The sequence below is a fragment of the Myotis davidii genome, unplaced genomic scaffold (genome assembly GCF_000327345.1).
Source record: "Myotis davidii unplaced genomic scaffold, ASM32734v1 scaffold1708, whole genome shotgun sequence".
NCBI classification, from domain to species: Eukaryota; Metazoa; Chordata; class Mammalia; order Chiroptera; family Vespertilionidae; genus Myotis; species Myotis davidii.
The window spans coordinates 7949-32576 of record NW_006298443.1 but is presented as its reverse complement, the minus strand read 5'-3'; the positions used below and the strand labels follow the sequence as shown (position 1 = coordinate 32576).

General features: G+C 39.5%; 1 protein-coding gene across 1 annotated transcript in view; it reads left to right on the top strand.

The window, feature by feature from the left end:
* Positions 1–308: 308 nt before the first annotated feature.
* SPTA1 (spectrin alpha, erythrocytic 1) overlaps positions 309–24628 on the top strand; it is a gene marked incomplete at its 3' end in the record, with an annotated part of 31849 nt that continues 7529 nt past the window's right edge. The window contains exons 1-16 of the mRNA XM_006774116.2: positions 309–480; positions 1872–2111; positions 3043–3168; positions 4794–4934; positions 5646–5792; positions 8721–8854; positions 9600–9744; positions 10802–10956; positions 11903–12038; positions 12140–12241; positions 14013–14150; positions 14770–14880; positions 18468–18545; positions 18685–18840; positions 20200–20404; positions 22136–22317. Of these exons, the coding sequence (XP_006774179.1) occupies positions 1875–2111; positions 3043–3168; positions 4794–4934; positions 5646–5792; positions 8721–8854; positions 9600–9744; positions 10802–10956; positions 11903–12038; positions 12140–12241; positions 14013–14150; positions 14770–14880; positions 18468–18545; positions 18685–18840; positions 20200–20404; positions 22136–22317 (2193 nt within the window). The remainder of the gene's footprint in view (positions 481–1871; positions 2112–3042; positions 3169–4793; positions 4935–5645; positions 5793–8720; positions 8855–9599; positions 9745–10801; positions 10957–11902; positions 12039–12139; positions 12242–14012; positions 14151–14769; positions 14881–18467; positions 18546–18684; positions 18841–20199; positions 20405–22135; positions 22318–24628) is intronic.

The window sequence follows — 24628 nt, the reverse complement described above, 5'->3', positions numbered from 1 at the left end:
ATTATTTCTTAATTTATGGTTCTCAGACCTAAAGTCTGAAACTAATTAAAGAAACAAAACACAATATTAACACAGCCTCTTTATCTTACATCTGTAACTGTGTGTTTTTCCCTAAATTTTCCTCTAAAAACCTTGCTTTTATTTTTTATGAAGTCCTACTGAGAAACTTTAAGAGCCACTGTCCCCCCCAAAACTGCTGAGTCACGGGGCATCTGTGAAAGTTTGCAGCTGCCTCAAGCTGCCTCTGTCTCCTAAGATAAGGAGGTGGTAGCTGGCGGGATTCTGAGCCTGAGAAAAAGGCTTTTTTTTTCTTTCTCTGACACATATGTAACGTTTCTCTAGTCACTATCTGAATTAGACTAGACAATTCCATGTGAATTGTCTGTCTTTCTCTCCCTCTTTGCCTCTCTCTTTTGGATACATTTTATCTTCCCAGTTTCCAGGCCTTTAGGAAAACTAGAACACCTTCCCGAGGAAACGGTGAGTAAAGAATTCTGTTCTTTTCTTTTAAAATATATTTTTATAGATTTCAGAGAGGAAGGGAGAGGGAGAGAAAGATTGAAACATCAATGAGGAGAGAGAATCATTGATCGGCCGCCTCCTGCACGCCCCACCCTGGGGATGAGCCCGCAACCCGGGCATGTGCCCTGACCGGGAATCGAACTGTGACCTCCTGGTTCATAGGTCAACGTGCAAGCACTGAGCCATGCTGACCGGGGCCAGAATTCTTCACAGTGCAGTTTGTCCCTAGTAGAATGAGAAAAGCTATCTCCTTTGAACTTTCTGCGCTGTCCTTGACAGGAGGTTTAAAAATTGTCTTTGTCTCTTAGGAAGTAGAAAAGTTAAATCTAATTCTCTTTTTTTGTGTGTGAATGTCTCAGTTTGAGCAGTTACCTTGAGCTTGTGGCTATACGGCACTAAAATCCAGCATGACCTGCTTCCATGGGCTCCCAGAGAGAACGACTAAGTAACTTGGGACAAAATAACACACAATACAGATTTAGGTTTCCATAGAATGATTTGATTCTCTAGCCAGACTAGTAAAGGACACCCACAGGGTAGTAATTATATTTAGAAAGAAAGAGACGGAAATTTGAACTTTAAATTGAATGTTCTGGCTGAGATAAAGTAGGGGAAACTGTACCTTTATTCAGATGAATGAAGATGGACTACATGGAAACTTGTAAGATAGCATCACAAATTAGTTAGCTCCCACTACAGAAAGGTAATATTTTATGTTGCGTGAGAGTACAATGTTTTATATTTCAAAAGCTAATTCCAAAGATACTAATAATTTGACATTTGTAAAAATTGGAGAGAAGAAGGGCTGAACTTTTAATTTGTAGTGCTTATGAATTAAGCAAATAAAAAGAGTAAAGGATCTATGAGCTACATTTTTAAGGAAGAAGAAGACATTTTAAAACTTTTGTATATATCATTAGTAAAGTTAATTGCAAGCCATTTTTCATCATTCATTACATTGAGTTCAGAATGATTAGGACTTGTCAACCTTATTAGCCTCTGAAAATAATAAAATTATATTTTTATCCATCTGAAACAGTGATTTTGCTAACTTAAACATAACATTTATTATTAGTCCAAATTAATTCTATTTATATAACTCAATAAATGGCACAGGTTTATGTGAAAAGTTGGCAAAGTGTTCTGGCTGATCAAGAGTTCTTAGCCTCATCTTAGCCGTATATGGTTAAAATTATATAAAAGTACTAACAACAGGCTTTTCACTAGTACAGGCTTAAAGATACATGAATGTAAGTAAATTTGAACATGAGCAAATGCCTTGGGACACATGAGTGACAGCATCCTAGGAACTTGAGAGCCAGCAACGGACAGCGCTTTCTCACTTGCAGGCTATGGAGAGCGGTGGGCCCAAGGTGCTGGAAACAGCCGAGGAGATCCAGGAGCGGCGCCAGGAGGTGTTGGCCCGGTACGCGAGGTTCAAGGACCTGGTTGCGGAGAGGGGCCAGAAGCTTGAAGAGTCCTACCACTACCAGGTTTTCAGACGGGATGCGGACGACCTGGAGAAGTGGATCTTGGAGAAACTCCAGATCGCAGGAGATAAGAGCTATGAAGACCCAACTAACATACAGGTCGCTCAGTCCCACGAACTTCCCCAGAACAGACCACAAGGTCTCTAGAAAAGGAAATATTCTTGTAATAAGTGTGTATTTGGCTAACTGCAGGACGAGGATGTAATAGAAAGATTAGACTATCTGTGAGGGGCAGTAATTTTGCCTGTAAGTAGCCCATGCCTTCGACTTTTTAAGCCTCAGTACCTTCTTTACAAAGGAGTCTCATTCTAGATAACATTCTACAAATATAAACTATGGGCAAAACCGTAGCTGAAAGTCTAAGCAATTTATTTGTGTGATTTTAATATTTTGTGTCGTTAAGGATGGAATTGAGTGAAGAGACGTCACTGCTTCTGAAACAACTGATTTCCACTCTCCTCAGGAAGAAGGAGTTAACCTGAGTTTTCCTGGTTTTTCTACAAAATACTAGTCATACCCCCTGTCAATTCCAAATGAGAGGTCCCGTTTCCTTTGCAGTGGTTCTCAACTTTCCTAATGCCACGACCCTTTAACACAGTTCCTCATGTTGTGGTGACCCCCAACCATAAAATTATTTTCGTTGCTACTTCAGAACTGTAATTTTCCTACTGTTATGAATCGGAATGTAAATAAATATCTTATATGCAGGATGTATTTTCATTGTTACAAATTGAACATAATTAAAGCAGTGATTAATCACACCAACAATATGTAGTAATATATGTGTTTTCTGATGGTCTTAGGCGACCCCTGTGAAAGGGTCCTTCGACCCTCAAAGGGGTCGTGACCCACAGGTTGAGAACCGCTGCTCTAGGGTGTGACTGCTCCAGCTATGGTCATAGGTTGTCACTTAATCTAGGTTGGGCAACAAGTAGTTCTGACTAAAAGTAAGAAGAGGAACAGAGGAACCTCTTTGTGGTCCGGGGAGACGGGGCTTCCTTAACTATAAGCTGTGATTTCTAAACTTCAGGGGAAGTATCAGAAGCATGAATCCTTTGAAGCAGAGGTACAAGCAAAATCGAGGGTCATTCCTGAGCTGGAGGAAATCAGGCAGGTCCGATTTGCTGAGGGCCATTTTGCCCACGAGGACACCAAGGTAAAGATGTGGGAGGGCTCTCAAAGATGAGCTTCTAATTGTTGGCTACTTTATCGGGGCTTTAATTGATTATGCCGAATACGAGCTTTCATGCAGCTGGCTTGGAATTAAGGGGTCTGTCTCTTATCTTCTACTGGGGTTGGTGTAAGAAAAGCGATGGGCTGTCCTTGTGTTCCTGGGGGTGGGGAGAAGAGCTATGATCCGAAAGCTGTCGTTGATGGCACCACATCCCTCCCTATGCCACTGCAGAATATATGGACTGAAGATCAAGCCCACTTCAATCTGGGTCTACATTTCCCAGATGAAATGGCTTTCGCAAATATCCCAATTATTTCTTCAGGTCTCAGAGTCCTTGTCCCTTAAACTTTTCGAACAGTGGATGCTCTCCCTTAGAATCTTCTCTGAAATCTTTATCCCTTTGTCCATAATAACTCATTCTCTTCACAGCTTACATGGTATGATCACTACTGTAGACCCCCAAACCCTCTTGATCACTTTGAAAAAAATCCTACAAACCCCTTTCTTCAGGAAATTCTTGCGCATTGAACACTGAAGATCACACCACTTTGGAACCCACTATTAATGTATCAGCTCTTTTCTAATTTAATCTATGTACTGTTCCAACATAGATTATATAGCCCATTCAGGATCTTTTTTCTGTAAGTGGAGTTTGTATTGTTTATGTCCTTTTAAAATTGTTAGTACATTTGTGTCACATATTTAAAAATTGGACTTGTCTTCCCATAGTTAGCAAATTCAACCCCATTTTACTGTCAACAAAATATAGTCAGGTGATACAGAATATAACTTTATTAGGAAAGAATCAGTAATAAGACAATTTCAAAAGGTATTTATTGATATAAAATAGAAATCATTTTTATTAATCACAGTTTTGCTGCCAAGTTCCTACATTAAATAAAAAGTTTGAGAAATGTTTAAAACATCTTCACTTCCATCAAAATCACTAGGTCTATGTCAGATTGTATTATGCTAGATTTAGAGAGAAATGTGATCTACTACTACCTAGAACAATGGAGTAACTGTAAGGCACAAGATTCTTTAAGACATGACAAAGATGATAACTTCAATGTCATAAGATATGTATTACATAATATCCAAGCTAACCTGCCATCAAAGCCCTCAACGATATGCTCTCAAAATTCTATTGCTTTGGTGCCATTCATTTTATATTTTGTAAGCTAGCAAAATTGTAGTTCTGATATTTTCTGGCAAACAGCTCATGCTCAGTTTCTTCTGTGACTTTGCCACTGCTTAGGACACCCTCTGTCTGTTATCTATCTGTCAAAGTTCTGTTTCTTAAAGCCCAGTTCTGATGAGCACTCTTCCATGAATCCTTGACTCTATCCATCTTAGTGTTTGTAATTATTTTATAGTCTAACTCCCCAAAGCATTTCTAAGAATTTTTGTTATGAAAGATAATATAGGGCTTAATTTAATAGCTGTTCCCACATATATCCTATCTTTCCTTTAAAATACTTGTGCAATTAATGCACAAGTGAATGGGAGGAGACATTTCTATCCAGGCCCCTCTCTGCACAAGTCTCTGAGTCTGCACCTGATCCGCAGCCTCTGTGCCTCAGTAGTTTTGTCTCTCTTCCCCAAAGGTCCATCTGGAGGAATTGCGCCGCCTGTGGGACCTGCTGATCGAGCTGACTCGGGAGAAGGGCGCCTTCCTTCTGCGGGCCCTGAAGCTCCAGCAGTACTTACAGGAGTGTGCCGACATCCTGGAGTGGATTGGAGACAAGGTATGAGGCTAAACAGTAGGCCTTTAGGACTCACCACGCTCTATCCCAAACACCCAAAGCAGTTTAATATGGGCTATTCATAGAAAAGACAGGGTGTCTGTTCCTGGACTTGTTCCTTGAAAGAATGGGGCCATTTGGGCCAAGATTTAGAGATATTCTGGAGATTGTTAACACGGTAAGGGAGAGGGTAAGTCTAAATTATGACTCTGACTATGAAGAAGACACGACCTACACAAAAAATGTGCACTGGAAGATCATCTAGGCTTGTCCCCTTCTACCTTCCATGATATTTCACTCCTTTTTCTAGAATTTCACTCTGACTCTTGTCCCTTGTCTCTCAGTGCCTATAATTATGAAGGTTTCTTTTTTTTAATACTTAAAGATTAATGACTTTGTAGATATTAAGTATGTTGAGCTGAATAGAACAAGGATGAATTTATTTTTATGTTCCAAATTTACATTTTATGATTCAAAACATAAAGGGTGCTTCCACAGACTCTGGCCAACAATACCCCTGATTGCTCTAAAGTATTAGCCCAAAGCCACCTTAGGAAATATGCTTCTGCTTCTGGCTCTTTCTAGAAGTGGTTCTCCCAGGCTCCACCTGTATCTCCTGAGTTATCCTAGGAAGAAGGCAGGGATTTGAGGCATTTTACCTAAAGGAATTCCTAAGGATTGCTGGTGATTCAATAGACTTTTCTGTGTCTACAGGAGGCCATAGTGACATCCGTAGAGCTGGGTGAAGACTGGGAACGCACAGAGGTTCTGCATAAGAAGTTTGAAGAGTTCCAAGTAGACCTGGCAGCTCGGAAGGGGAGAGTGGATGGAGTGAACGAATACGCTAATAAGTGTGCTAAGGTGAGGTGGAGAGCAAAAGGGTCAACCCAGAAATAGGGCCCTGATCTTCAAGAAGAACTTGTGGTCATTAGTAGGTGTGACATGGGGTACATAGGGCATTGTGGGAAAATAGAGATGCATGTCCCTGGAATGACATGCCCAAATCAGTTTCTTCTCCTCTCTGGATCCATCTCTTGCCAGTCCTTGGGAAAGGAGGTGTGAGTGAGTGAGTAAGTGCATATAGAGAAATGAAATATACAATGAGGTAGCTACTGCATTGTGCACTACACTAATTACTCATGTTTATGCAGCATTCTTTCCTCATAAAGAAGTATCAGAATAAAATAGCAAAAAATGTAAAATAATGGTGGGCTATTATAATATACTCAGGACCCGGTGCACAAAGATTCATGCACTGAGGGGGGGGGGAGGATAAGGGGTGGAGGGGGAGTTCCTCAGCCTGACCTGCACCCTCTCTAATCTGGGAGCCCTCAGGGGAGCCCTCTCCAATCTAGAAGCTTGCCCTAGTGTCTAGGAGATCCGTCTGCCACCAGAACTATGATTCCCAGCATTCCTGGTGCTCCCCGCACTCTGGACTTCCACTTCCGGTCCTGGGGCTGCCACCAAAACTACTATTCCCAGAATTCCTGATGCTCCCCATGCTCTGCGTTTTCCCTGACTGAGAGAGCCATGTCGACCCAAGGGAGCGACCAAGGGAGCAACTGAGGGAGCCACGTCCCCCCCAAGTTGCCAGCTCTACCACTCTTCTCTGTGTATGCAAATTACCCACAATCTTTGTTGGGTTAATTTGCATACCCATTCCTCATTGGCTTGTGGGTGTGGCTTGTGAGAGTAGTGGAGAGACATTAATTTGCATGTTTCTCTTTTATTATATAGGATACTAGAGGCTCAAAATTCATGCACTCAGGGGGTAGTGGGTCCCTCAGCCTGGCCTGTGCCCTCTCTCAGTCCAGGAGACTTGGGGGATGTTGGACTGACTGCTTAGGTCTGCTCCGCAAGGGTCTAAGCCAGCAGTTGGACACCCTTAGCACTGCTGCAGAGGTGGGAGAGGCTCCTGCCACCACTGTTGCACTTGCCAGCCATGAACCCAGTTTCTAGCTGAGCAGCACTCCCCCTATGGGAGCACACTGACCACCAGGGGGTACCTCCTGCATTGAGCGTCTGCCTCTGGTGGTGAGTGCGTGTCATAGCAAGCGGTAGTCCTGCCGTTTGGTTGATTTGCATATTAGCCTTTAATTATATAGGATGATATCATTATAGATCACTTCTATGCAGGGGCAGAGGGAAAGGAGGCAGATTTAACTGTAGTTAAGAAAATGCTTAAGTACGTTTTCAATGTCTGAGCAAATAAATAGAATAATATGCAAGGAAATTGGGAAGCCGGTATGATTTTATATGTATATAAAAAAGTAGAGACTCTAACAGTTGGCTCTTATGCTTTTCCATTTATGGTTTTATTATCACTACAGTTTTATAATGGCAATTATTTTTTCTGAGTTAATAGAACCAAGATTTCAGGATGAATAAATAATGGAGTATGAAAAATGACCCATTTCTCAAATTTTTTCAAGGCTACCTTTCCAACAGTCCCTAAATTTACCATATCTTTCTTGTTTTGGAAAATTTTATCTGTTGCTATCACCAACTGCCACAAAATTTAAAACAGCAAACATGATTTTGCTGAAAATTAAAATTACTTTTTCATGATTTAATAAGTCAGATTCACTGATTCACAATTCAGTGATTCAGTTGTTTAACTGGGCAGTTCTGCACATCCCACCTGGCATTTTTAAGTTGCTGTAGTTATTTGGTGGTTCAGTTAAAGTGGAAGATCTAAGATGGCTTTGGCCCAGTGTCTGGGGTCTTGGAAGGATAATGAAAGCTTTCTCTATATGGACTCATATTTCAGTAGCCCTGTGTTTTTGTGTCAGTGTTTCAACAGGTGAGAACAGACGCTGAAATGCCTCTTTGGGCCTAAGTGCTGGAGCTAATAGAGTATCATTTCTGCCACATACTGTTAGTAAGCAACTCACAGGCCAATCCATAGCCAATGCGTGAGGAAATAGAGTCTGTCTCTTGAAAGGAGGATCTCATGGCAAAATATCATGGCTACTTTTTCCAATCTACCGCAATAAGGACTAATCCAATTCAGAGTTTATCCCCTGCTCTTCGGAAGTGGGGCTCACACAGCTGCAATAAAGAGGGCCATACACTCAGAAAGAAGAATGTGAAAAAATCTGTCTGGAGAGTCTTTGGAATGGAAATGGATATGGGAAGAGATAGGGACAAAAGGACTAGGGAAATGGCCATAGAGGAGCTACTCAAAATTTCCAAGTGTCCAAACAGGCTGCTGTGGTAATTATAAATCTCATCACTTCAGATGATTTGTAAAAATGTATGTAAATAAATATAATAATATACAAGAAAACTGGGAAGCCAGTTTTAATTTTCAGCAAAATTAAATGTGTGTGAATTTGTATATAATTCTGGAGAGAGAAAGATTGTTCTCATTTGATTTTTGAAGGTGTTAGGACCCCAAAAGTTTTAAGAACTACAGTGTTAAGTTTGGAAAGTTAAGTCATGCTTCACAAAGGGAATTTTTTCTCCTTTTTCTTTGTATCAATGATGTTCAGGGGGGTGTAGCTGGCATCAACAAGGTGGAGCTCTGAAAATAACATGATTGGGCAACTGTGTTAGTAGGCTAGACCAGTGCTGTGAGAAAGATGCAACATCTGGCAGATTAGTTTTCCAGATTTTGTAATGTAGTTCAGATTAGAGATAGGGAGCCTGGCTATTGTGAATTTCAGTATCTGGCTCTATTGTCGTTCTTCATTTCTGACAAAGTATGAGCCAGTGTGAAATGGAAAGTGTTTAAGTGATGGAATAATTTCCCCTTTGCATAACTCCAGCATTTGTTTCCTCTCAAAGGAGAACCACCCAGAACTGCCTTTGATTAAGTCAAAGCAGGACGAGGTGAATGCCGCCTGGGAGCGTCTCCATGGTCTTGCTCTCCAGCGACGGAAAACACTGTCCAACGCTGCAGACCTCCAGCGATTCAAAAGGTATGAGTCCAGGCACTGCATTAGCACCATGCCCCACTGTTAGCAATTAGTGGCCAATACCGCAAAGAAAGCCATGGATTGCCTTTAAGACAATGTGGGAGAAAGTAGTTTTAAGAAAACTGTAACCCACTCTATAGCCAAATTTATGGTGGCTGGAGCCCAAAACAATGAAAATAGCACCAGGAATTAGTGATTAAAGCTGTGGAAAGCAAGGAAAGCAGATTGAGAATTGGATGGGGGAGGAAGATGGAGCTTAGAAGAAGAAAGACATTCATGAAGTGATGACCATGACATGAGAATTTTCTGGAGGCTCAGTGGTCAGGTTGAGCAGGTCTCTACATCTCAAAGGAAACCATTAAAAGCAAGAACTCTTTTTTAAAAAATATATTTTATTGATTTTCCACAGAGAGGAAGGGAGAGAGAGAGTCAGAAACATCGATGAGAGAGAAACATCGATCAGCCGCCTCCTGCACATCCCCCACCAGGGATATACCTGCAACTCAGGTACATGCCCTTGACCGGAATCGAACCTGGGACCTCTCAGTCCGCAGGCCGACGCTCTATCCACTGAGCCAAACCGGTTTTGGCTAAAAGCAAGAACTCTTTACATTACTTTTTGCTGGAGCGTAGGAGGATAGAGTAATTTATCTAGCCGGGTAAATTAGGTTGGACCTTGCTGTGGGCTCTGTTTGCTCTGGGAGGCCTGCTATCTTCTTCTGTTGGAGCTCATATGGATGTCTGACAGGGATGTGACTGAAGCCATCCAGTGGATCAAGGAGAAGGAGCCCCAACTCACCTCTGAGGACTATGGCAAAGACCTCGTTAGCTCCGAGGCACTGTTTCACAGTCACAAGGGACTTGAGCGGAACCTTGCAGTCATGGATGACAAGGTAAGCCATTATTGGAGGAGTGTGGCTGCCCCCTTGAGCTAGAAGAGGTATTTATTGACCATCTTGCCTCCAGAGAACACAGGAAGTGTACTATTTCAATAAAGTCGAAATTCTGTGCTTCCACATTTGAGTTCACAACTTGTATTTGAATATTGGATATCCTTCATTTGCTATATTTTGCTCCAAGTAACTTTTTAAAAAAGTTAGGTGCCTATATTTGTACATAAGGTTTTCTGGTACCAAGAATTAGCCAATGAGACACAACCTTTTTATGTGACATGACCAATAAGATGCAGCTCTGTTATATGACCTATATATTTATGGCCCAAGACAGGGCAGTCACACCAGGTGGCTGCTGTTGTGTTGGCTATCGTCATTTTTCTATTTGACAATCTAAAGGAAAGGAGGTCAGTACCCCTAACTAAATAGTCAGGTATTGCATGTTTTAAAAATCCCTGCGATACATGATTGAAGATCACTGCCGTAGACAACACCTGATTTTAGTTAGTTTTAATAAAGGACGAATGGCAACACGTGGAAAGTCACCCATATCCATAGTTTTGCCTGCTAACCCTGCTCCTCAGGAATTGTGCTCAAAATGAGCTGGCATTACTGGAATTTCTTGTCCTCTTAAGCAGAAATGCCTTTCCAATTCCCACACTCATATTTATGGAAACAGTATACAGGCTGGTGAAGAACAGAGTTAAGTCTAAACCTTGCTTCTGTCAGTTACCAGCTGAGTGATCTTTAGCAAATAAAATACAGTATTTACATCTCAGTTATCACATAAAGGGACTAGGAATAGTTTGTACTTTATAGTTTTATTAAATAAAGACTATAAATCAAGAAAGCACATGTGAAGTGCTTAGCACGAGAGACAAAAAGTGCTTATAAATTATTATTAATATAGTTCATTAGCATATAAATATGACAATACATATGTATTAATAAACTATTATTATTTATATGATTGTTTAGTTGCATCACTCCAATATAAGTCTTCCAGGAGAACCCAGAGCGCTTGGGTTTCCCACTAGGTGTCTTTTTCATCCTAAAGGTGAAGGAGCTATGTGCCAAAGCGGACAAGCTGAAGCTTTCCCATCCGGCAGATGCACCTCAGATCCAGCAGATGAAAGAGGACTTGGTCTCCAACTGGGAGCACATCCGTGCCTTGGCTACCAGCAGATATGCAAAGCTGCAGGCTTCTTTTTGGTGCAGAATTCTTCCTTTCTATTATTCTACTTGCCTCTACAGAATTCAGGCATATTACTCAAAACAGAAATAAAAGAGCGAAAGCAGCAAAACAACGAGACACTCAAACTCCCTGCCCACTCAGTAGAGGCAGAAGTGTTCAGTTGCCAAGAGAAGTCTTTTGCAGGCCTATCGAATACTTAGCATGACACCTCTGCTCACCTGCACACCTTTCCTCTTCCTCTGTTTGTTTAGTTGTAAGATGCTATGAAGTGGCCCATGAAACTGGGAAAGCAGCTCAAGAAATGTCAAAATCCTGGTTCTAACTAAGGAACTGAAAGAAATTTCCAATCTGATGAGAGTATTAATAATAAATCCAAAATTATTTCCTGAATGTGGGTTGGTTTGTCAAAAACATGGGTATCAGTTCAGTAGTTAATTTTATGATGAGTCATTAAATCACCAGAAAAGACTGCTTATCTTAACGTTATGATTTAAAATTAAATGGTGAGCATTTAATTTTTTTTAAACTGTTTTAGTGAATGTTGTTTTTATTAATAGGGTTAAGGGTGAACTCAGATACATGAGGCCTCCTCACCCTAACTCTAGTCCCCCCTTCTCACAAGGTGCTTATTTTTATTTCTATATTGTTTGCTTATTTATCGGCCTCATTGGGGGTACTTTACTTCAAGTGCCTCTGGGGTAGGTGTGACCTTGTGATGTTCGAGATGTCATGCCTACGTGCCTCATCACATAATGACATGTCTACCCAAGAAATACACGACCTGGAGTCAAGGACTTACAACTTGAACCATTAAAGGAACAGAAAGTCCATCAGGGGAAGGGAAGGAGTAGAATTAGGGCAAGGAGCATATTGCACCTTTAGCTCACCTCAACCCGAACCCCTCAACAAAGTCCATTTACATCTGGTTTCTCCTTCTTGGCCTTGACCTTACCTCTCCCACAGGTACCAGCGTTTCTTATCTGACTATGATGAACTCTCAGGCTGGATGACAGAGAAGACCGCACTAATCAACGCTGACGAGCTGCCCACAGATGTGGCTGGTGGGGAAGCCCTGCTGGACAGGCATCAGCAGCATAAGGTAAAGAGAAAGATCCTCCTCACGAGGAGGAAAGGAGAGGCAACTAAGACTGGCATAAAGTTCCTTGCTGCATTTTAAGACATTGTGTCTTGTGGCCACAGCATGAGATTGACTCTTATGATGACCGATTCCAATCTGCTGATGAGACTGGTCAAGCCCTGCTGGATGTCAACCATGAAGCCTCCAGTGAAATTTTGGAAAAGGTAATTTGTTTACTAGAATTTGTGAAATTTTGATGCATCTTTAGCTCTCACTTAATCTCATAATAAAATAATAATCTCTGAATGGGAAGAGGGTAGACATCATATAAAGATATTAGTAATATGATGCCAACTTTCACTTTGCTTCCTTCATATACTGCTTTAGCTAAATTGAGCAATTTGAAATTCCCAGGACAAGATGTGTGCTTACCACTGAATCCTTGTGTCATAGACCTATTTAATTTCACCAACGTACATACAGCCTAATTTGAAGCCTTCATATCATTTTTCCTTGTCACATATAATCTGTTTTGTTACTTCCCCATGATCATCTCTAGATTATGAATTCTGTGCGGACTGCCCCTCATTGATCTTTGGGTTCCCCAAGGTGCCTGGCACGTGTACTTTCTCTTTTCTCCGCAATACAATTTCAAATCAAAAAGATTCTCCTTTTTCTGTGTTTTTCAAATTCGCATTAACCAAAAAGCTTTGAACATTCAGAATCTCACTAAATAAAGAACTAGGCTTGCCATCATCCTAACTTCCTGGATCGCAGGGGCTCATCTCAACTACCTGACCCCTCAGAGAGATTTTGTTCCAGTCACCAAGTCCCAGGAACTCTTTGGGATGGTACTTAAAGTAATATCCGTAGACTTCTTTGCATGTCATTACATTCTAAGCACAGCATTCAGTGCTGTGTGATGGATGACGTTGAGATAACCATAACTTGAATTTCCCCAGTAATCTATGGAAACATTATAATATGGCATTTATTATTCACAATTTTCTACCAAAGGGATGATAGAACCCTAGATTTTTAAAAACTTACCTATTATCCTTAGATTTTGAGAATTTGTACTGCCCTTTTGGTGGAGTTCACAGCAGCTGTGGTTATAAACTGGAGTTTCCTTGGGTAGATCTTGGGCAAACACGGGCTTTTTTATGGGTTTGATAATGTCACTTTTCTCTTTCCTTGATGGTTTTTTTTAAAAAATATATTTTATTGATTTTTTACAGAGAGGAAGGGAGAGAGAGAGCCAGAAACATCGATGAGAGAGAAACATCGATCAGCCGCCTCCTGCACATCTCCCATTGGGGATGTGCCCGCAACCCAGGCACATGCCCCCGACCGGAATCGAACCTGGGACCCCTCAGTCCGCAGGCCGACGCTCCATCCACTGAGCCAAACCAGTTTTGGCTTCCTTGATGGTTCTTATTTGCTTTTTGATAATGTCACTTTTCTCTTTCCTTGATGGTTCTTATTTGCTTGCAGAATAGGATGCAAACTTCTCAGTCTGATAACTTAAGTGCTCTATAAACTTGAAATTCATCAAATGTCCACCTTTTTAAAGGCACATTATTTTCTCTGGAGCACTTTGTATAACCTAACAATTACTTGGAATAATTACTTATTTGTGGCATTATGTCCTCCTACAATCCTGATTCTCCTCCCCACCCTTTAAATATTCATTTAGTAATATACTTCCCATATTTCTACTCCTTGGGTCTTCCAATCAGAATTAATCTTTTCTTGTTTATTTATGCATATTAAATGTGCTATTCCTCTTTTATGGTATTTATCCCATTTTTTTCTATGCTACATTTATTCACTTAGCTGTTGGAGCCTATAAGAAAAGTTCATTTACTGTTCATTTTTGTATCCTTCAAAATATCTTGCATTTATTAGATGCTCAGTAAAGTAGACTTCCTGTTTAGTAGACTGAGATAAATTAATTAAAGACCTTCTTGATACATTGTCTTTTCCTTTCCAAAGATGACAAAACTTGCCAACAACTGGGCTGCCCTGCTGGACCTATGGGACAAGCGTCAGCATCAGTATGAGCAGTGCTTGGACTTGCACCTATTCTACCGGGACAGTGAGCAAGTGGACAGCTGGATGAGTAGACAAGAGGTAACAGGAAGGATTCAGCAAGTGTCCAGAACCAATTTTTCACCCCTTGTTTACCATGACGAGTATCTACAGTCTCACAACTATTTCCTTGGTCCTAAGCTTGTCCTAGGAACTGAAGGGTGAACCACAAAGAAAAGATTGACCCCTCTCTATACAAGGCTTTTACTAGTCCCTCATGAACAAATGTATGGAAATAAATACCTAAATACATAGCAGAGAGTTTGGTCTCAAATGAACATAAGGAAAAAATAATATCAAATTGTAAAGGGGTTATGAAAATTGTGATGAGTCGGGCAGGATTAACCAGAGATTTACTGGGGGATGTGGGCGGTCCTCATGAGGCAGCTTTGAGAGCTCAGAACAGTGCCTACATTGGTTGGGACAATTCTATGTCAACAGACCTAGAGACAAAGGTGATGAGTTCTATGAGAGGACTGGGGAGAAGGCCTGAAGCTCCTGCTGTTTGAGGTTCATCTCTAACTACTAAACTTTTCATGTTAATTCCCACCTTGCTCTCCAACTCCCTCACCTCTTTCCTTGGTCCTTGTCTCAGAGATATTCCAAAGGCATGCTTTTCACCAATCAGGTACAGTGCAGTGTGTTTTTCTGTCTCCTACAGGCTTTCCTGGAGAATGAGGACCTGGGAAACTCTCTGGGTGCTGTAGAGACCCTTCTTCAGAAGCACGATGACTTTGAAGAAGCCTTCACTGCCCAGGAAGAAAAGATCACGGTAAGAAATGGGCCCTGGTTTGGGTATTGGCTTCATGTTTATATATATCATAACCTCCAACACTTATCCTTAGGGAGAATCACTCTCGTAACTATTAGATATAACATGAGAATCATTCCTAAGAGAAAACATCCAGAAAAATAATTATACCAATTTCTACCAATACAGTATTTGTTCCACAAAAAATAATTAGAATTTTTTAAGTATTTATGTCATTTTTTTAATCAAGTAAATGATTGCCTTTTTTTCTTCAGTATAAATAGAAACTATTATATCCGTAGTTTGAAATGCATTATTTTAATTTTTTTCCTTTCTAGTAATAGAGCGGGGAAAAAAACCAATAAGTAAATAATGTTTTATTTTTCTTTATAAGCATATCTTCACCTTTGTATTTCTCACCTAATGTTACTACAATTTTCCTGTGAACTGTAAGTTACAATGTCTAGGAAAACTGGTCAATATATAAGCAGAGCCCAGAGAAATGTAAGAAAAGTTTTGTGGGTCCATTATATTGTATCTTTGGCTGTCTTCTAGGATGGTACTGGTTGAAAGTCACACATAGGCACACATGCCACCATCATTGCAATAACTGAAATAACAATAAAATTCTAAGTCTTTCCTGTTAATCATCAGACATATAAATCTTTTGTTAATAATCAGACATATAATTCTTTGGTTTATTCTCATTGGTAAAAGCAAATGGTATAAAATAATTTTATTAGTTATAAAATGTTTTAGATTATTTATTTTAGATTATTTTCCTATTATGATTTATTAATCCATCTTTCACTCTAGCAGGGTTTTTTTTTTGGGGGGGGTGGTGTTCATGAATAAATATAAGTAAAAATTTACCTCTACAGACATATGGGCAACTGGCTGGTGGCAGCAGGCTTTGGTGCCATAGACCTTTGGCTGACCTGCCTCAGGCTTGATGCTGGTGGAAGCTGTCCTCACTTGGCATTGTGCCCCCTCCCATATGCATCCAGGCCAAGGACAGGCAGCCTTCAACTGCAGATACTTTGTTCTTCCTAACAGGTAGCCCTGGGACAGTTCCCGGCAGCAACTAACACTGATCTGCACTGCAGTTCCTTCAAAGAAATCTCAGAAACAACACATTTGTGACCAGTTTAAAACCACCAATTAGCTCTACAAGTGGTACACTGAAAGGAGGTCTTTATAGGCACCAAATTCCACAGGGACAAATCCCGCTCCATGGGGTCAGCCCCTGCACAGGAGCCATTCCTAATAGCTATCCAGTCTAAGGGTCATTCTGAATCACTGATGTACCAATAGCAATTAAGGCTCATCTACAAACAAAGGGCACACACAACCCACACAAGGGACAACCTGGAGTACCTGGCTCAGGTGATTGAGGAGGATGTATCACTAGGCCCCAAAGAACATCAAATACACAGGCCAGCAAGACTGAGAGACATAGCAGAGCTACTTAATACATAGAAACAAACACACAGAGACAGATAAAATGGGGAGATAAAGAGACATATCCCAAATGAAAGAACAGAAAAAAAATCTCAAGGAAAGGAACCAAATGAAATGGATGCAAGCACTCTATCAGATATAGAATTCAAAATGCTGATTTTAAGGATGGTTAAAGAACTTAGAGGAAAAATAGGTCAATTCAGTGAGAACTTCAACAAAGAGATAGTTAGCATAAAAAAGGACATAGAAACCATAAAAAAGAACTAGTCAGATACAAAGAATACAATAATTGAAATGGAGAACACACTAGAAGAAATCAACAGAAAATTAGGTGAAGCAGAGCATCAAATCAATGATTTGGAAGACAAGGTAACACAAAATACCCAATCAGAAGAACAAACAAAACAAAAAAAATGAGGATTATTTAAGAGACCTAAAAAAAAACACATCAAGTACAACAGCATCCATATCACAGAGGCATTGTGAGAAAAGAAGAATGAGCAAGAGCTTAGAATCTGCTTGAAAAAATAATGACTGAAAACTTTTCTAACTTGGTGAAGGAAAATATATTCATTTCCAGGAAGCATAGCCTGTTTCAAACAAGATAAACCTAAAGTGGCTCACACCAAAACACACCATAATTAAAATGGCAAAAGTTAAAAACAAAGAGACAATCTTAAAAGAAGCAAGAAAAAAAGCATTTAGTTACCTCCAAGGAAGCTCCCATAAAACTTTCCGCTGATTTCTCAACGGAAACTTTTCAGGCCAGGAGTGATTATCATGAAATATATAAAATGATGGAAACCAAGAACCTACAACCAAGACCAGTCTATCCAGCAAGACTATTATTTAAAATTAAAGAAGAAATAAAGAGTTTGCCAGGCAAGAAAAGCTAAATGAGTTTATCACCACCAAACTAGTATTACAGGGAATGTTAAGGGACATCTAGAAGAGAAAAGAAGGAGAAGGAGAAGAAGGAAGAGAAAAGGAAGATAAATATGAATAATAAAATCACAATAACTACATCTCTAGCAATATTCACTCCAAATGTAAATGAATTAAATGCTTGGATCAAGAAAAAATATCCATTCTCACCACTCTTAATTCAAAATAATACTGAAAGTCCCAGTCAGAGTAATCAGGCAAGATAAAAAAATAAAAGGCAACCAAATTGGGAATGAAGAAGTAAAATTGTCACTTTTACAGATGGCATGATTTTTTAATATAAAAATTCCACCAAAAATGTAGTAGAAACAATAAACAAATGCAGTAAAGTTGCAGGATACATAATCAATATACGAAATGCTATTGCACTCTTATACACTAAAAATGAAATTTCAGAAAAAGAAATTGGGAAAGCAATCTCTCAATTGCAATGAAAAAAAAAAAGAAAGAAATACTAAGAATGAACTTAACAAAGGAGATGTAGGATCTAAACACTGAAAACTACAAAGTGTTGTTAAAAGAAATTGAAAAAGACTCAAAGAAATGGAAAGATATTCCATGTTCATGGATTGGAAAAATCAACATAGATAAAATGGCCCAATATTTCCCAAAGCCATATACATAGCTAATGCCATCCTCATCAAATCCCAATAGCATTTTTAAAAGAAATAGAGCAACAGATCAGATTTGTATGGAATCACAAAAAAACACACAAAACAAAACAAAAACACCAGACACACACACACAATCCAATTAAAAAGAGGACCTGAATAGACACTTCTCCAAGGACAATATAGAGATGACCAACACACATATAAAAAGATGTTCACCCTCACTAATCACCAGAGATATGCAAATTAAAACCACATTGCGATATCACTTCATACCTATCAGATGGTTATCATCAATAAATCAACAAACAAGGGTTGGAGAGAATGCGGAGAAAAGGGAACTCTCTTGTACTGTTAGTGGGAGTGCAGATTGTGTAGCCACTATGGAAAACAGCATAGAGGTTCTCAAAAAATTTTATAATAGAACTAAGGTCTACATTTTAAAATTTAATTTATAACAGAAATTAGAGTTAGGACCTCTTTCCATGTTACCATGATCCCTTCTTTAAATAGCTACCCAAACTCTGGCCACACACTCATGGATGGTCACTGAGTTAAAACAATCCTGTGTTCTTTTGTTTTGTTTTTCAGACATTAGACAAGACTGCAACCAAACTGATTGACAATGATCATTATGATTCAGAGAACATCGCTTCTATCCGGGATGGGGTATGTTCAAGAGCTCATATGTGCTTGTCTAAGCACCCAGTCAGGGAAAGTGTTGGGGGCATGGTGACCCATGTGAACGCTGAGTCTCCTGTGTCCACATTTGGTTGAGCTGACAGTGAGTTTGCTCCTGGTTTGGCAGCTGCTGGCTCGCCGGGATGCCCTACGTGAAAGGGCTGCCACTCGACGCAGATTGCTGGAGGACTCCCTGCTTCTGCAGCAACTGTATCAGGACTCAGATGACCTGAAGAACTGGATCAACAAGAAGAAAAAGCTGGCAGATGATGAAGATTATAAGGTAGGCAGGGTTTCCCAGCCCTGGACATATTCATTGGGATTTGTTAGTTTTGTGGAATTAGAGTCTTAAAGCTGAAAGGACTACAGGGTTCAGTTAGTAAGCCTCACTTTACAGATGAGGAGACAGAGTCTCAGAGAAGGGCAATGGTTCCCCTGAGGCTATACATATAGAGAAGAGCCAAGAATCTAGTTTCTGGTTTTCGTATACCCTGCTGCCCATCACCTTTTTTTTTTTTTCTGGCACAGAATTTCCAATTGGCCTTGATAGAATGGTGTAAAGGAGGGACTGCTCCTTGCTGAGCTCTTTGTTGTCCCTTTATCACCTCTACTGCTCCCCTCTGCTCCCTTAATGGAGAAAAACATTGTGTTTAATCCTAACGTACACTCACATTTCCTGGAAGCTATTTGGAGCTCAAAAGTAACCTAAGGGTTTGGTATAATATAGACATAGAGTTTTATAACTTGAAGGGAACAACCTCTATTTTTATAGATGAGAAAGCCAGTTGTGAAGTCAGTTGACCAGTTATCCAATTATTTAGAAGGCAATTTAAAATAAGGGGGTTAGAGGCATGAATTTTGGAGATGAACTTGGGCTTCTTTGGGAAATTCTTATATTATCATTTAGTCTTAAATGTATACCTCAGATCCTTTTGTTCATATATCTTTATAGAACTACTAGAGGCCCGGTGCATGAAATTTGTGCACTGGTGGGGGGTGTAGCCTGTGGGGATCAGCCCGCTGTGGGAGCACTGCTTATCCTGGTCAGCCGAGCAGCATTCCCACTGTGGGAGCGCACTGACCTCCATAGTGACTGGTTGTTCTGTCATTCCGCCATTCAGTCACTGGGCTTTTATTAAATAGGATTAGAATTACTACCTTATCTGAACCTTTTATTCTTTCTGTGAAATTCAGCACCATGTGTTTGTGTTCTCTAGAGGAGTTGTGGTCCCGGTGCATTTAGGGTAAACATCCCTTCTATATGGGGCAAAAGCATGGTTGGTAGGTATACTAGGACAGAAATGAACCATAATTTTCATCCTTCGTGACAGCTCTGATTGATTGTTATTTCTTGAGGTGTCGTGTTCATAACAATTCCAGGCTCAGTAGAAATAATTTTAGGGATTGATTAGCTATGTCTGCCGCATGTATAGAAGGGAAAATTAGTTACATGAGTTTTCTTAGCATTCTCTGAGTCTGTAACAGGACAAGGACAGTTCTGTCTTCTCTCTTCTCCCTAGGACATAGTGAGAAGTAACCCCTGTACTCAAAATGTTTCCCCCTCATTTTTTAAGTAATGATTTTATTTTATTTATTTTATTATTTTATCTTATCTTATTTTATATTTTTTGCCTTGTCTCAGGATACACAGAACTTGAAGAGCCAGGTTCAAAAGCAGCAAGTCTTTGAAGAAGAATTGGCAGCTAATAAGATCCTGCTCAGTAACCTAGAGAAGACTGGCCAGGAGATGATTGAGGGTGGCCACTACGCCGCTGACAGTGTGGCTGCTCGGCTGGCCGAAGTCGCCAGCCTGTGGGAGCAATTGCTGGAGTCGACAGCGCAGAAAGGTGAGAAGCAAAGGTTTCGTTGAAAGGCTAATTCTTAAATTCTGACATCTACCATGTTCATCTTCACCTCTTTGAATTTACCTGGTGACCTCTATGGGAAAGATGCTACTCATCTGCTTTCCTATATCTTCCTCCATTAGTCAAGAAGTTTTCAAAGTCCAATCTAAATTTATCACACTATATATTTACAAATTTTATGTTTTCTTCATACATGTAGTTTTTTACTGAAATTCCTTTTGTTTTCTTCACTTTTTAAAAATTTTCTTTTCTTAAAATATATCTTTATTGATTTCAGAGAGGAAGGTAGAGGGAGAAATAGAAGCATCAATGATGAGAGAATCATTGGTCGGCTGCCTTCTGCATATCCCTGCACTGGGGATGGAGCCCACAACCTGGGCATGTGCCCTTGACCGGAATCGAACCTGGACCCTTCAGCCTTCAGGCCGACACTCTATCCACTGAGCAACACTGGCTTGGGCTAAACTTTTTGTTGACAAATATTCAGCAACCATGAATTTTATATTGTCTAACACTAGTGCCCTTAAATTAAGGTTTTGGTTCCATAGACAAGATATTATAACCCAGGTAAATTAAACATTAAAAGATTGTCGATGCCAAATGTATTTCTACAATATTTTATTTTTATAAAAAGGGCTTGATGACTTTGTTGTTGTTTGTTTTTTACCTATCTTGAAGTGTTCAGGCTCCGCAATGAGCTCTTTTAAAAACTCCCACATATCTACTTGAATGTTTCTACTAACATTGAATTTACCTGGTGACCTCTAGGCCAGTTTTCTCTAGGTTAATTATAATCAGTTATAATTAACACAAATAATGAGGTTCTCTTATTAATATTCTCCTTGTTCTGAACATGCTCTGTGGACATGGCTCTGTCCTGGTTAGAGAAGGGATCATATTGATTTTGTTTGATGTCATTCTGAAAAGTAGGGGGGAAATCCAACTTGGCTGTAGCAATAAGAAATCGCCATACAGTAATTGCTACACAGAAATACTGTAAATAATTGCTATAAGTTCATATAATGGAAAGATTATCAGGGAACAGTGTGCATAATCAAGACTTATTTTGGAAGAGAAAGTTGTGGGGCACGGTTTGTGATGAAGGACAGGCACTAAGAGGGGCCAACAAAGTTCTGAGAAAGACATTGATTAAAAGACACTTCAAAATTGTAAATGGAGCCAACCCCAAGTGTTATACTTCTCTTGGAAAATGGAGTGTTTGGGTTTAAATCCCCTTAAAAAGGAGGTCTCAATGGAGAGCAAGAAATGACATATGAAAACACCCAAGCTGTTTAAAATCGAACACAGCAGCCCTATACCTCACTGGGGATTAATTTATTGTTTTTCTTTCTCTTGGGAACATTACTTTATTTGAAAACAAATACCAAGAAGTTCTACAATTTAAGGTGATTTCTTGTACAGTGTGGCCTTGACTTATGAGTTTAATTCATTCCGAGACTGAGCTCGTTAAGGAGCTCGTTAACTCAAATTACTCTGTCAACTCAAAGCAAATATCGGCTGAGAGATGGCTCATATCTTGGAAAAACTTGTTAGTCGGGACACTCGTAAATCAAAGTCCCACTGTATAATGTTATATGAGAGTTTTTTCCATTTGATTATCAAAATATATTTCTGCTTAAGTTGGTGGAAGGTATATTATTTGTCATGAGAAGCAGTGACGGTACCTGTCTTATACTTGATGTGCTTTCCCAGGGACCCAGTTGTTTGAAGCTAACCAGCAGCTGCAATTTGAAAATAATGCCGAAGACCTGAAGCGCTGGCTGGAGGAGGTGGAATGGCAGGCCACCTCAGAGGATTATGGGAAAGGCCTGGCTGATGTACAAAATCTACTCAAGAAACACAACTTCTTGGAGTCTGGTGTGGCTGCTCGTCAGGTGTGTTGCTAGCTCTTTACTACTTGTAGGCCAAAGCACTTGTATATCCTCTGACCAAACTCATCACAAGTGATTATTATTAAGAGAAAGAGATCAAGAAGTTAAAGGTAAAAATTCAAAGATTTTAGTTGGTAAACAGCCTCTTCCCAATATTTCCTTTTATACAGCCATTCTCCTGGTTGCCTGGTGTCTCTTGTCAGAACACCATGGCTGATATAAGGCGTTATTGACTTTTCTTTTTTTAAAAAATTAAATCTTCATTGTTCAGATTATTACAGTTGTTCCTCTTCCCCCCCCAATAGCTCCCCTCCACCCGGTTCCCCCCCTCCGACCTCACCCCCCACCCCCACTGTCCTCATCCATAGGTGCACGATTTTTGTCCAGTTTATTGACTTTTCTTGATATAATACTGCATACTCAATCCAGAACCATGGATTATATATATAGCCTGCCAATTACTAGTTATATGATCTTTGGGGTGACTTTTCAACTTTTCACACCTCTATATTCTCATCTATAAAATAAGCGTTTAGATAAAATTGCCTCTTCTTGTTTGAGCATTCTGCAATTCAAAGCTTGAACATATCTTCCATCCTATCAGTTTTGTTTGTTTTAGTTAAGAAAATTAAAACCTGTACAAGTAACATGATTTCATAGAGAAAATAAACACCAGGGCCAGGACTATCATACACATGTCTATGCTCTTAATTTTAAGTCCCACCAGACTGTTATTTAAAATACATTTATCTAGTAAATTTCTAGACTGTATAGACACTGTACATGTGCGTTTCCAGAAACCTTAATGGAAATTCAATTCCAGTCAATTCAATTTTTCAACCTTGGGAATCTTAGCTTGTGTTTTAAAATGATTCTGCTGTTTCCTAGAAGGTCTCACTAATCTGTCTTGTTAAAATACACTTTTATGATATTTACTTTTTGGTCACTTTGGGTGAAATGGGAAAGAAAGAACAATCTACAGAAGACAGAGCAAACAAAACAAACGCAATCATTTATATGGCTCTAAGAATGGCTTGATGGAGCTTGAAATAAAAGGTTGGGGATAGAAAACACAAACTGTGTGAAGATGGCTTGAAATCTAACATGGAGGGAGAGTTTGTAACAGATTTACAAAGGATTTGATGAAAGATAAACAAAAACATACAAAGAGGAAGAACAGCATTTGTAAATACATAATAAATATAATAAAGATGGGACCCTTTGAGGAAATTTAGGGCATCTAATCACCAAGAATTGGTTCTCTTGGCTGGGAAAGAGGCTAAGATATATGCTTGCAAAACAAATTTCAAATATGGAATATTATAGTTAGAAAGGATCTTAAATGCCCTCTAGCCCCAAACCCTTATTATATAGATGAGGACACTAAAATTAAAGTAGGTAAAAGGGCTTTTCCAAGATCAAGTGGCAACTGACTGGCAGCCAAGAATAGAAGTTACATCTTCTATCTTCTTAGTCTGGGCATCTTCAACAACACTAGAGGTTTTCAAATAATGCAGTGATCCATAATGATGATGATAATTATGATGTTTCAAAATCACTCTAGTACACTATGATGTTTTCCAAAGTTAAAGTATCCTAAGAGATGAAAAGAGTTGGCTAATGAGAGATATTAATTTTAATTCTTTAAGGAGCTTTTACTATTTTATGAATAAGTCTGTATATGTTTTAAGAAGCTATTGGTGGTTAATGGTTTGTTCCAAATTGAGACAAGATATATCAAAACCTTTATAGGTTGAGAACTGGATATCAAAATAGAATAAGTAAAACCAGCACTTACGGTTCATTTACCTCTTGAAGAACTTTTTGTGTGCACTTTTGTAATTTTTTATTTTTATTAATGTTTTAATGAATTCATTGGGGTGACACTGGTTAACTAAATCATACAGATTTCAGGTACAATTCCACAACGTATCATCTGTACACTGTATTATGCATTTACCACCCCAAGTGAAGTCTCCATCAACCACCAGAAGAAGTTTCCTTATGTACCTCTTTCCCCTACTCCAGCAAAAAGGCAAAACAAGCAGACAAGCAAAAATCCTATCTACTTGCTTCTGCAAGGCCATTTATAGTTGACCTCACTAATAAGAAGGAACACATCTTGTGTATCTATAGCATATAGAAATACAACTAAAATTTTCTTTCCAGGGAGATCTTTTGGAACCCGGTTTCTATATTTCTCCTTTCTTAGATAATGGCTCAAATGAGGACTGTGATTTCTTCCATTTCACACAACTGGGTATTGACCAAGGCGTGTCTTTACATTTCTTTTTCTGAGGTTTTGACATTTGTT